This window comes from Protopterus annectens, chromosome 1.part1 (genome assembly GCF_019279795.1).
Source record: "Protopterus annectens isolate FY-2018-M chromosome 1.part1, PAN1.0, whole genome shotgun sequence".
NCBI lineage: Eukaryota > Metazoa > Chordata > Ceratodontiformes > Protopteridae > Protopterus > Protopterus annectens.
In genome coordinates this window covers 499,514,090-499,527,568 of record NC_056726.1, presented here as the reverse complement: position 1 = coordinate 499,527,568, position 13,479 = coordinate 499,514,090, and the positions used below count along the sequence as shown (strand labels likewise).

General features: G+C 47.3%; 1 protein-coding gene across 3 annotated transcripts in view; it reads left to right on the top strand.

The window, feature by feature from the left end:
- HBS1L (HBS1 like translational GTPase) overlaps positions 1–13,479 on the top strand; it is a 2,781,383-nt gene that overhangs the window by 422,510 nt on the left and 2,345,394 nt on the right. For 2 of the 3 annotated variants that reach the window (XM_044076279.1, XM_044076286.1), the window contains exon 3: positions 3,655–3,852. The exons of the other annotated variant lie outside the window; for it this stretch is intronic. In XM_044076279.1, the coding sequence (XP_043932214.1) occupies positions 3,655–3,852 (198 nt within the window). The remainder of the gene's footprint in view (positions 1–3,654; positions 3,853–13,479) is intronic. 3 annotated transcript variants of the gene reach the window in all.

Genomic DNA, 13,479 nt, shown 5'->3' with positions numbered 1-13,479 from the left:
CCCTGTTTTTCTCTGTCTTTACCTCTACTTTCGTTTACTATGCTTAAAAGCCCTTTTGGTTTATTTGTTTTTGGTTGGAGGTATATTTTTTGTGTTTTTAATTTTATTTACTCCCCATTTGGGGGGCACCTGACATCTGGGCCAAGAAAAACTGATGTAATGGCGTTGGCTGCATGTTTTATACCCCTGATGACCTGACGTCATGGAAGAAGGGACCGCAACCGACGCAGGACCCAATACTTGGTTAGTCAGACTGACTGAGGGCAACCTGCCAGCAGATTATCTAAATCTAATGACTGCAACAGTGAATACACTTGAACATCTACATTTATGGTAAGTGTACACAGCTGTACTTTTTGAGGCACAAGATTCTTTATCTACACCAGGAGTTTCTCAGTTAAAAGTATCTCTTGTATCCACTTTGAGATAACATGTAGCAGATTCCCTGAACTTCAGCTTTCTAACTTTCTGTAATCCTGGCCTTTGTCTACAGTCATCTGGATTTCAGTGCATCCCCTCTGTTTGTGTGTACTGGGATAAGCTGATGGAAGGTTTTAATCAAAGCTCAAATTGAACTAGGTGTCTCTTCCTTCCCCATGGGACATGTCTAGAGGGGAGCAAGATAAGGTCCTCTCCCCTTCATTTCTGTTGCTCCTTCTCCTAGTCATATTATGGAATCACCCAGCTAATTCCTCCCCTTCCATGGACAAGAGTTGATGGAGGGTCCAGTTTTTAGTCGGCCTTTAAGGGTGGTTTTGAGTTTTTTGTCTCTTAGCTTTACCATCCTAGTGAATACTTGGCTTGTAGAGCCAGAGGAGGGCAAGCTATGGTCTGTCTGCAGTGGTTGCCTCTTCTCCACAAGAGATGTTGCTAGCAGGTAGCCCCACCTCTACCTTCAAGCATGAGAAGGGATTTCCTGAGTCTCCCCAGAGACATTACTCTTCTGATGTGCTGCCGAGCGCCTGCTACCCTCCCCACCCGTCAAGAGAGATAAGCAGACTACGTCCCTTCACTCCTTTTCCTCCTGCTTGGCACCTCTACTACCAGGGCCACTTGTTGAACCCCCATTCACCTGCGTCATAGAAAGGGCTCTGTACCTCTAAGCAACAGAGCAAGGCTGGGTGTTATAGTGTTGATGGTTCCAATCTCTGACTACTAGAGCAGCAGTGACACCAAATATTACATTGTTGCCAACTTCTTCTTCTGTGCTGATGACTTCAGCATTGATTTTCACTGCTTGTGGACTCAAGTTCTTGAAGCCTGCTGACGAGCACAGATGTCAGTGCCCTTCATTCCATTATCATTGTGGAGCATGTTGGCATTCAAGACCTTGGTGCCAGAACCATTCTTTCTGCCTGACACTCCCAGTTTTGAGACCTTTAGATCTGCCAAGTCTTCCAGTACCAGGAAACAGGTTGTGGTCCAAAAAATAGTGTGTGGATTTTTTTCTGTGCCTTTCCCCTGTTACTCCGTAATCATGACATTTTTACAGAAAGCAAAATAGAGCAAGGCGAAGGTCTTTTAGTCCCCTGTTGACCCACACAGACTTTTTCTCTTGGTGTTACCTCATCTGTTAGAAAAGTGTCTTTTCCTCATATCTGTCATCACCCATTTGGGAAGCCTCACTTGGATCATTAATCCATCAGATTTGACTGTGTGGTATCTACTTTTACCATAATGGCTGGGGACCCATTGTACTTGGTTGGGGATGGTCTAAGTCCTCATAGCTTTTAGAAGTTAGATACTAGAAAAAATGTCAGAGCAAATGGACAGTTTTCTGTTTGAGCAACTAACTAAGCCACAAGAACCATTTTCTACCCTTATTTCTTTTCTTGGCTAGTATCTTTGACAAGAACTGTAGTTGCCTTACAATCAGAATCCAGTTAGCTGCTTTTATATTTTGACCAGATCATGCAATCTTCCTTCATAGCACCTCTAAAAGTTCATAGAGCATTTCTTAAAGAAGCTTTTCTATTAAGACTCCCACCCACCCCTTCTCTCCCCCACCTTTTAGAAGCTGCACTCTGGCTTGGGACTGAATTTTTTATGGGAAACTTTTCTTCTTCCTTTTGAATCTGCATCCAAAGAATACCTCACTTTTTGTCATGGAAAATTTTTTTTTTTGTAGCAATCACTTCAGCTAGAAGAATTTTTGAACTGCAAGCTCTGTCCTCTAGATTGCCATGTATAACTGCACAAATCCACATTTAATGTCAAATGCAGTGATTAGAAATTAAATTCATCTAGCCAGCACCGGTGGCACCGAAGAGTAAAACCCTGACTATGACTTGGGTGACCAGAGTTTGTTTGGCAAGGTAAGAGTCTATTGGAACAGGCAGGAAGGATGGCAATGAGTGGATGCTACTGGCTTGCTCGCTCATCCTTGGGGAGAGGGAGAAGTGGCTGTGGCTTGCAGAAGCACTAGGTGTTGTTCCCACGGAGTGTGGGACTGTGGAACTTTGCAGCAAGTGCTGTCATAGTGCATATGCATGTGGCAACGGCTTTAACTTGCAGTGCTCCAAAAGTTGTTGAGGGGGAGTATGTGCTCCACCTGGGGGATGAGCCTGTCACTCTGCAGGACCACCAAGCTCTGGCTCCATACCACCTGACTCTTGCTGCAATGAATGGATTGGCCAACAGGGCTCTCACCTAGGCTGAGAATGCCTGGCTTTCTCCCCACAGTAGGAATGGACCTATTTGGTGCAGGTAGAGGAGCCATCAGCTAAAGTCCAGTGAGACCCCCCCCCCCCAAAAAAAAAAGTCTCAGACAATTGTCAGACCATTAACCTCCCAATTTTCTTTTCCTGGTACTCAAAGTTGAGAACTTGTTTTGCTTAGATGCACTTTATAATTTATGTTCTTTTGTAGACGGAACAAATGATATTGGGAAGGAGATCAACTTTAATTTTCTTTGTTCACCTTAGAGTGGGACAACGTTTGCAAGGTTAGACTGGTTCTGTTGGCTCTCAAAATACATTTTGCTTTGTTGCAAAAAATACAATACTTTGTCTAACAATCCCAACGCACATTCAGTTTAGGGCAATGTCTACTTCTCTAGCTTTCTTTACAAATGCTGCTCTGGTGATAGCCTATATAGCAGCCATAGAACTTCCTTTCATACTTTAGCTAGACACTATAAGCTGTTTGTGATCTCAGTGTCCAGGTCTGCCTTCAGAGCTACTATAGTGAGAAGCCTTTTCTTGATGTTACCTATGAGTTATGCTGTTCCACTGTTGTTGAAGTATATGGACTAGACCATGTAAGATACAAAAGGTATGTATTTAAAACAATGTAGGCTCTCTCTGATAATACCCATGATTTTCAGCAGACCTGCTCTCCTTCACCCATTTCTTGTAGCCCTCATGTAGATAGTTCTGTAGGATCTTTTATTGTTTTTGATTATGAGAATGCTTTTGTTTCTAATTGCAGAATGAATTTGGAGTGGAGAGGGAGACAAAGGAGTGTTATGTGAGCAAGGAGTGAAGTTTTAGAGCCATGGAAAGTCTTAGAGGTGCTGAGCAACTGTTGGCTGCAGCTGCCAGTCCTTTGGTTGAAGTGCACAGATGGCAGATCTTGAAGCTCTGACATTATAAGTACATAACTAATTTGCTCATTTTTTCCAGTCTGCAGCTAACTTTCCTTTCTTTGTTATAGCTCGTTTGTATTCCTGCCTTGAACAGATGAGAGAGGTGCTTGGTGATTCTGTGTCAGAACAAGAAATGACTGAAGCAGTTTTGAAGTGTAACTTCAGTGCCCAAGAAGCTTTGGATATGGTATTTAGCCAAAACAATACAGCACGTGGTTCAAGGGCAAAGAATCAGACTGCTTTATCTAGTGGAAAATCAACAAAAGGTATATTTTTTCAATGATTTTCTATGGTGGCATAATGTCAGATGTTATGTAGTCCTAATCTCGCCTACATTCTTACCCGTGGGTTCGGAGCCAAATATCGGCTCCGACTCAGCCGATTTTACTAGCTCAAAGTCTTTCATTGGCTGGGCTAAGCAGGTATCCCATGGTGCACTGCTCCATATCCCTAGATCTCTTTTGCCGCTCGTGTAGCTCGGATGTGGTCTCGCTTGGCTGTGGCTAAGTACCCCCTTTTTTCTTGTCTTAAGAAAATTTTGATTCCTATCAAAAGCTATTTTCATAGCTATTTGTCTAAGTTTGTTGAAAATTGAGATTGTTGTGGGGTATCCCACTGACTGTTCCCTCGGGCTTGGCCCGTTTCAGTTAGAGGGCCTAGTTCTCCTCCTTTTGCCTTCTGTGTGAGTACGACCTAGACCGTTTAAGTTAGAGGTTTGGGTTTCCCTTTCCTTGTGGTTTTTTCAATCCCCTGTTGAGAGTTTGTACTTGCTCTTTGGTGTGTGTTTGATCTCTGTTTTTAGTGTTGGTTACCGTTTAGCGTTGTTCCCGCTTTTGTAGAGTGAACGCTTGTGTGTTCTTCTCAGACTTGGTTTTGCATTGTTGGCTTAGTAGTTAAGAAGTCTAAGGATCCCAAGGAGCACAAACCTTCGGGTTTCAAAAAGTGCTCTACATGTGGGTACAAAATGTCCATTACCGATGGGCATTCCATTTGTGTCTATTGCCTGGGAACCATCCATCTGCAGGAATCCTGCAGTTTTTGTCATGCGTTCAGTCCTAGAGTTCTCCAAGAAAGAAAAGAATAAGCTAATTTTAAAGGGACTCTTGAAACCCTCTTTTGAAGAGGCTATGGATTCATCTTCCAGTGGAAAGTCAAAATCTGGCAAGTCAAAAAAGAGATCTCCGGCTCAGTCAGCTTCATCGGAGCTTCTGGAGAAAATCTTAAAAACTGCATCGACCTCCTCAGCTCCACTGTCCTCGGGGCCGCAGGAAGTGTCGGTATTGACGGAACTGGCATCGGCTCCAATTTTATTGGTACATCTTAGGAGCCGATCGCCCAGTCTCAGACCAGCTTCTCCCGAGAGGAGATCTCATTCTCCATCCCTGTCTTCCAAATCCTCCAGGACCCTTTCGGATGTGGATGTTGATAGGGTGGTTCAGAGGCTCCTCCAGTCACTGGTTTTGGCAAAATTGTTTTCGGCTCCGGGCCAGTCGGCTCCGGAGCCCGTCCCGACCCCGTCTTTGATCATTCCTCCTCCGAGCGCATCTCTGTCTTAGGAGCCGGAGTGTTCTGCTCCATGTGATGTTTCTAGGCTGGCTTCAGTGCCCCATTTGGCTCCATCGGTACCGGCATCGGCTCCGACCCCGTCGGCTCCGTCCTCGGGGTTCAGGACTCTGGATTCTTCGGTCGGGCCCGAGGGGGACATCTCGGGACTTATTTTGGTCCCCAGCCTCCCTCTCGGTGCATCGACTCTGGGAACTCCAACCCCCGTCATGGTCTCGGAGGCTGGTCGCTTCTTGGATTCGGGGGGGGGGGCGGCCTTCGAGGCTATGCGGACCGCGCTGGCCAGATCATCAGCTACATCAGGCGGGTCGATCACTCTGTCCCCCACCACTCCGGTGAGAGCTTCTGATCACCACCCATCCATGGACAGCAGAGCACCAGGGCCTAGGGATACCCCCACGAGTGGTCTCCAAATTTCTGAGGGTCCCTCAGAGTTCGTGCCTGAGGAGCCCCCCAGAAAGAAAACGTGCAAGAGGAAGCACATAGACTCCCAGGATGAGTCCCTCACCTCTGATACTGACCTCGAGGATTCGGAGGGGTCCCCCAAGTCATCCTCTGATGATGTTTCCTTCTCCGATGTCCTGGAGATACTGAAACAAAGAGGTGACTGGCCGTCCAAAGACCCTTCCGAGGAGGAGTCAGTATTCCTTAAGGCATTTCATGCTCAGCCCTCCACCTCCTGGGTGTCTCCACCCTTTGACGAACTCCTTGACCTGATTTGTCGAAGAGTGTGGGAAAACCCTGATTCTGTGGAGCCTGTACCCAGGCGTCCCAACAAGTTTCTTTCTGCCCCCAGGGCAAAGAATTTCTGTCTAAAGGAGTCCCTGTAGATGCCATGGTGGTGGCGGCAGCCACTCAGAAGGAAGTAGCAGAGTCTTCTTCATCTGTCCATCCTCCTAACAAGGAGTCTAGGACCATGGATCGGTACGGGAAGCATACCCTCTAATCAGCAAGCTTTACCTTACGGTTTCTGAATTACCTGTCTCACTTCACTCGGCTCCAGAGAGATCTCCTCAAGGAGTTAGGAGATACTCTTGCAGGTAACGTTCCTGAGGCGGTGGCTCAGACGGTTAACACCCAGGTCTCTACCCTCAACTCCATTGTTAACTCATCCATGTGACTCATTTCGTATGCAGCCGAGGGCGCGAGTAGGGCAGCAAGCTCAGGGGTCGCACTTAGAAGGCAAGCCTGGCTGCCCCTGTGTCACTTTGCGGAGGCCTTCAAGTCTTTCTTCACTGACGCCCCCTTTGATCGTTCCTCTTTGGGACCAAAGTGAAAGACACCCTCACCAGGTGCGGGCAAGAGGGAAAGGCCCTGTCTGCCGTAGGGGTCCGTTTTTCCCTTCCTTCTAGGCCTTATCCCAAGGCCCAGCGGGGGGGGGGGGGGGATGTGGTTCAAGAAATCACAGAGGTTTTTTCCTGCCGCACAAGGTGAACCCTCCTCCAGAGACCAGGGAGGGGGGGCTTATTCAGGGAGACGTCGCTCCAGAGGCAGAGGGGGCCCCCACAATTCTGGAGACTGCGATTCCTTTCGTGGCTCTCCATACCCTCGTTCCTGAGGGTGTGCCCGGCTGCGCTTATCCGGAGCCAGTCGGGGGTCGGATTTCGTTATATCCGGAAGCCTGGGAAAGCATTACCCAGGACCGATGGGCATTACGGATAATTTCTGGAGGTTATCTCATTCCACTTACATCAGTCCCCCCACCAGTCAGAAAAATCCCAGACGATCCACCCAGTCAAAGGGATCAAGCAGCCTTAGAGGTCTCAAAGCTGCTAGAAAAAGGAGCCAATCCAGCGTGTCCCCTCAGACCAAATCGGATTAGGGACTTACTCAAGATTCTTTTTGGTGCCGAAAAGAACAGAGGACCTGAGACCCATACTAGATCACAGCCAACTGAACAACTACGTACACAAGTCCAAGTTCCATATGGTCACACTGCAATCGATTCTCCCATTGTTGGGAGAGGAGGTATGGATGTGCTCCATCGACCTCAAGGATGCTTACTACCATGTAAAAATGGACAGGGCATCCAGGAGTCGCCTACGCTTCCGGCTGGGAGCCAGTCATTTCCAGCTTCGAGCTCTGCCCTTTGGTCTCGCCACAGCCCCCAGGGTGTTCACCAAGTGTATGGTGGTGGTGACGGCTCACTTGAGACGTCAGGGATTCCAAGTGTTTCATATCTGGACGACTGGCTCCTTACCGCCCCCACCATGCATCAACTAGTTCAAACCAGGGACGCTACCATCACTCTGTGTCACCAGTTGGGTATAACAATAAATTGGGAAAAATCTGCTTTTTTGCCCTCGCAGCGTGTCACCTTTATAGGAGGCAGAATTAGACACCATTCGAATGCGAGCATTCTTACCCCAGGAAAGGATCAGAGTCTTAAAACAACAGATACACATGCTGATGCCCCTGAGACAAGCAAAGGCAAGATGGGTTCTCCAGGTCCTAGGGACCATGGCAGCAACAGTCAGTGTTGGTCCCTCTAGCGAGATTGCACATGAGAATTCTCCAATGGCTTCTCTTTGTTCAATGGTCTCTCCAAAGACTTCCATTGTCTCATCCCATCTTGCTCACGGACAAATGCAAGCAGGACCTCGGTTGGTGGCTGTGCAACAACAATTTGGACGGGGGAAGGCCCTTCGTTCCACCCATCCCGGTGACCACGGACGCCTCCCAGATTGGGGGGGGGGGAGCATTATCTTGGCAGGACAGTCCAAGACACATGGCAAGAACACGAGATACATCTGCATATAAATGTCCTAGAGATGAGAGCAGTGCTACTTGTGCTGCAGGCACTTCAGAGTGTTCTTCCTCTAGGGACTATTGCGATACACTCAGACAACATGTCAGTAGTGTGGTATCTAAACAAGCAAGGGGGAACCAGGTCTTACCCTCTGTGCAGAGAGGCTGTGCAAGTGTGGCATTGGGCAGTAACTTCTCAATGGTTTCTGATGGCAACGCACATTCTGGGGAGGTCCAACATGATTGCGGACAGGCTAAGCAGAGCTATTCTGATGCCTTACGAGTGGTCCCTGAATCGCCTGGTTGCAGAGCGAATCTTCAGCAGATGGGGTTAGCCTTGCTGCGACCTTTTTGCCAGCCCCCTCAATGTGAAATGCAGCAACTACTTCACACTGATCCCCCCCCCCACAGGGGGAGTCACCCAAGGATGCTCTGGTTCACGATTGGCCCTCCGGTCTGCTCTATGCTTTCCCTCCGTTTCCCTTGCTGTCAGAGTTGATTCAGAAAGCGCAGTCCTTGGGAAGCAGAATCATTCTGATTGCTCCACACTGGCCTTGCCAAGTTTGGTTTCCCTTTCTTCAGCAACTCATTGTGGATACTCCTTGGACTCTGGACCCTCAACCAGATTTACTGACACATATGTCGGGTCAGTTCCACCCCTCCCTGATGACCCTCCGGTTGACAGCCTGGCTACTCCACTTCCATCGTTAGTCAGACTTCATAATTTTTCACCAGAAGTGGTTCATATATTATCGTCCTCTCATAAACCATCCATTAGAAAGATTTATTCTAGTAAATGGAAAAGGTTTTCTATCTGGGCACATACCAGAGGCATTGATCCTTACACAGCTCCAATTGTTTCAGTCCTGGAGTTTTTGTCTTTGCTTTTCCATCAGGGCTCCGCATCAGCCACCATCAAAGTTCAACTGGCAGCGATCTCTAATTTTCATGTAGCGAATGAGCCTAGCCTCATGGCACATAGAATATGCAAGGCGCTCCTGAAGGGTACTCTGTTGCTCCGTCCCCTGGTGTCCGAACCAATCATGCCTTGGGATCTCAATTTTGTTCTACAAGCCCTTACTGTACCACCTTTCGAGCCGGCAGCTACCTGCGAATTGAAATTCTTGACCTGGAAAACAGCCTTCTTAACAGCAATCACTTCAGCAAGGCGAGTTTCAGAAATTCAAGCCCTCTCTATCAAACCTCCATACTTAATCTTCCATAAAGACAGGGTCTCTCTTAGACCAAACCCTTCGTTCCTTCCTAAAGTGGCTTCCGTGTCTAATCTAAATCAATCCATTGAGTTGCCTGTATTCTTTCCCCACTTTTCTAACAAGGCAGAATTTAGATTTCACCAGTTGGATATACACAGACAATTATGCTTCTGTCTGCACCGAACAAAAGATATCCGGAAGTCTGACCAACCTTTTGTTTCCTTTTCGGAAAACCGAATGGGGTCCCCGGTTTCCAGGGTCACCCTGTCTAGATGGATATCTAGTTGTATCTCTTTCATTTATCAAGCAGAAGGTAAAGATCTGCCATTTCCGGTCAAAGCTCACTCTACTCGGACTGTTTCCACATCCACAGCCTATCAAGCTAGATTGTCAATGGATGATATATGTGCTGCAGCTACTTGGGCTTCTGACACATTTGTTTCTCATTACAAATTGGACGTGATCTCCAGGGGCAGGTCTTCCTTTGGCTCCACAGTTCTTAGGAGCATTTTCCTATGAGCCACCCAGGATGTAGGTGCTAGGGACGCTGTCCCACGGGTAAGAATGTAGGCGAGATAGGACTACATAACATCAAGAAGATGTTCATCGTGTGACACTGCTGCAGTCATTACACTTGGGTTATCCTGCCGTCAGGCGGTTCCCCAGCCGGCCTGAGTTCCAAAGTCTTGGTCCGGCGTCGGTTGCTGTCGCCTCCTCCCTGACGTCAGTGCGACAGGGGTATATAAGATGCAGCCGACGCCATTTTCTTCAGTCTTTCTTGCCACGCGGTGCCCGAAGCAAAAGCAGTTCGCAAGTGCCGGTCGGCCTACTCCTGAGATTTTCATTCCGAATCCAGAACCGAAGTCTTCTACAAAGCTAAGTACCCCGTTGGGGAAACTTTTTCTTGCCTCAGACCGATGTCAGTAAAAGTTAATAACTGTATTTCTTGGGGGAAGCAAATACCTCATAAGGATTTCCATTCTTATTGTATCCCGTGCCTAGGCCCAGACCACGACGTTACTGGTTGTCGGTTTTGTGCTAGGTTTAATAAACGCACTATTAAATGTCGGTTTGATTTTGACCGACATTACTTTGGCAGAAAATTTAATGATACCATGCCGTCGGAACTTCCGATGAACGGTATTCATAAAAAGCGCAAAGACAAGGACAGGCATCCGAGGCCCAAAACTGATGACGAAGCCTCTTCTAGGCCAGTCACCGGTTCTCCGGTTTTTAAGCCTCCTTTAAAAACTAAGAAACAAGTACAAGTACAGCATTCTCCTGGACAGGCCTCCATGCCTAAGAAACAAATGCTCAAAATGGCCGAAGACCTAATCACTCTGATCAGGGGGTCCCATCCCCCACCTGGTAAAAGGCCTAGACAGGATGCAGATTATGATTCATCCGACCAGGTGTCCATTTCCTCAGATTCATCCTCAGACCTGGGATATTCTTTACCCCCTTATGAGGATTCTGATGCTGAGGAATCTATTCCATCAGCCTCTCCGCCTGAGGACTGCTCCTTTGTGGAAACCTTACATACCATGAGGGAGCATTTCCATTGGGAAGGCCAGGATTGCTCAGAATCCAAGAAAAGGCTCAGAGACTTCCTATTATTACCTCAACACAGACCCCTTGCTATTCCGCCAGTGCTAGATATTGTGGATGATGTGTATACTGAATCCAGCTTAAATCCTGATTCCTTACCTCCAGCTCCAGTTAAACCTGACAGATATTACAGAGTCCCTGACTCTCACAAATTTCTGTATAAAAGCCCTGTTGCTGATCCTGAAACTATTTCTCAGGGACCCAAAGGGGTTAAGGCCTCATCAGCAAAGAACCCAGTTCCCTCTGACAGATTCCAGAGCACTAGACAGATGGGGAAAGAAAGTATATACGTCTGCAACTTTAGCAGTGAGAGCCTTAAATTGCCAGTTTCACATGCTAAAATATCAGCAATTTTTGATGTCTCATTTGAAACAAAAAAAGCTTCCAGATACAGATCCTCCTAATTTTAAAGAAATGCAGGATTTATTGCATGCAGCTGAACAAGTGGGAAAGCATACTTTGCAATGTGGTTTTGATTCTTTAGAGGCCTCATGCAGAGCAGCAGTTACAAGCTCTGTCGTTAGAAGACATGCATGGTTAAAAGAACATACATTGTTAGATCATGTTAAAACTAAATTACTGGATGCACCTTTACAGCAGGATGTTTTATTTGGAGTTAAGGCAGAAGAGGTATGAAAGAAAATGGAGGATAAGGCAAAATCTATGAAAACAGTGGAGGATTTCTTACAGGTTCAACCTCCTCAATTTAGTAGAAACTGGCCAGCAAAGAATTGGTCCTTTCCAGTTATGGACAGACCTCAAAGGGGCAGATACAGACGGCCAAGAGGTAGAGGTCAACCACAAGGTCCTTACAGGCCTTGACAATGGGGTGCATCAGGCCAGAAAGAAGGGGAAGATAGACACCAACCATATAAAAAACAGCCCCAATGACTTCCCACTCCAGCCGCCAAACAACTCACTCTTGGCAGCCCCCTTGGGAGGAAAACTGGTACTTTTCTATCACAATTGGCATATGATCACCCAAGACAAATGGGTTCTCCATATTTCAAAAGGTTACAGGATGTTCATCGTGTTACCCTGCTGCAGCAGTCATCACACTTGGGTTATCCTGCCGTCAGGCGGTCCCGCAGTCAGCCAGAGTTCCAAAGTCTTGGTCCAGCGTCAGCTGCTGTTGCTTCCTCCCTTACGTCAGTGCCCCAGGGTTATAGAAGAGGCATCCGACACCATTTTCTTCAGTCTTTCTTGCCGCGCGGTGCCCGAAGCAGAAGCAGATGTTCTTCATCTCACATTGCTGCAGTCCTAACACTTGGGTAGTCCGCTGTCCCTCGGTCGGCCCGAATATCAGAGTATAAGGCTGACGTCGGTCAAGGCGCATTTGACTGACATCAGAACGTCAGGGTACAAATGCGCATGACCGACGTCATATCCTCAGTCTTTTTTGCCGCATGGTCCGATGCAGAAGCAGTGTTGCAAGTGCCGTTCGGCGTTCTGAAATTTTTCAATTGGAGTTTCAGACCGAAGTCAGAGTTGGTTAAATACCCGTTGGGGAATATTTTGTTTTTCTTGCCTCAGTGGTTTACCGGATGTCAGAAAAAGTGAATAACTGTATTTCTTGTGGGAAACAGATACCGCATAGGGATTACCATAATTTGTGTATACCTTGTTTAGGACCTGAGCACGACGTTGTTGGATGCCGCTTTTGTGCTAGGTTTAATAACGCACTATAAAGCGGAGGTTGGATTGTGCAAGGTTGGTCTTTGGGAAGCGGTGCAATTACAAAATGCCGTCGGATGCTCCGGCCGCTTCCTCAAAGAAGCGCAAGGACAAGGCAGTTAAACCTAGGTTAGAGGAGTCGTCCAACCGGACGCCAGTTCTTTAGAGGTGTCAGTGGAACCGGTGGTTCCGACGGAGGCCTCTCTGGAGTCCCAGGGAGAAACTTTGATTTTACAGGATGTGGCCTCCCAGGAGGCAGGGCAGGCTGTAGGGGCTTCTCAAGTAACTGTACTCCCTCCCTTCCTAAGGGGTCTAGGCCCTCTCTTTCTACTTCCAAGGCTTCTCCTAGAGGCAGGTCTAGTTTAGCTTCTGTGGGTGTCACTCCCAGTTCTTCAGGTGCTGTGCCCAAGAAGCACATGCTCAAAATGGCAGAGGATTTAATTACTTTAATTAGAGGCTCTATGCCCCCTCCTGATAAGAGGCCTAGGATGGAACCTGTGTTGGGAGATTATGAGCAGGCTTCGGATGTGTCTGAGTCTTGGCTGAAGACTTGCAGGAGTATTCTCATTATTCTGATTCTGATGTGGATGATTCTACTCCTTCTGCTTCTCCTCCTGAGGATTTTTCTTTTCAGAGACCCTTCACTCCATGAGAGAGCATTTTAAATGGGAAGGTCAGGATTTCTGATTCCAGGAAAAGGCTTAGGGAATTTTTGTTTTACCCCAGCATAGGCCTTTAGCTATACCTCCTGTTCTGAATGTGGTGGAAGATGTGTTTGCAGAGGCTTCTCTTAATCCTGATTCTTTGCCTCCTGCTCCTGTTAAACCAGATAGGTATTACAGGGTGCCTGAAGCGCATAAGTATCTTTTTAAGAGCCCTAGGGCAGACCCAGAAACTGTTAGCCAGGGTCCTAAGGGTGTTAAGGCTTCTGTTGTCAAGAATCCGGTTCCTGCAGATAAAGAGGCCAGGGCCTTGGATAGATGGGGAAAGAAAGTTTATACTTCTTCCACTCTAGCCATGAGAGCTTTGAATTGCCAGTTTCACATGTTGAAATATCAAAATTATCTCCTTTCTCAGTTGAAATCT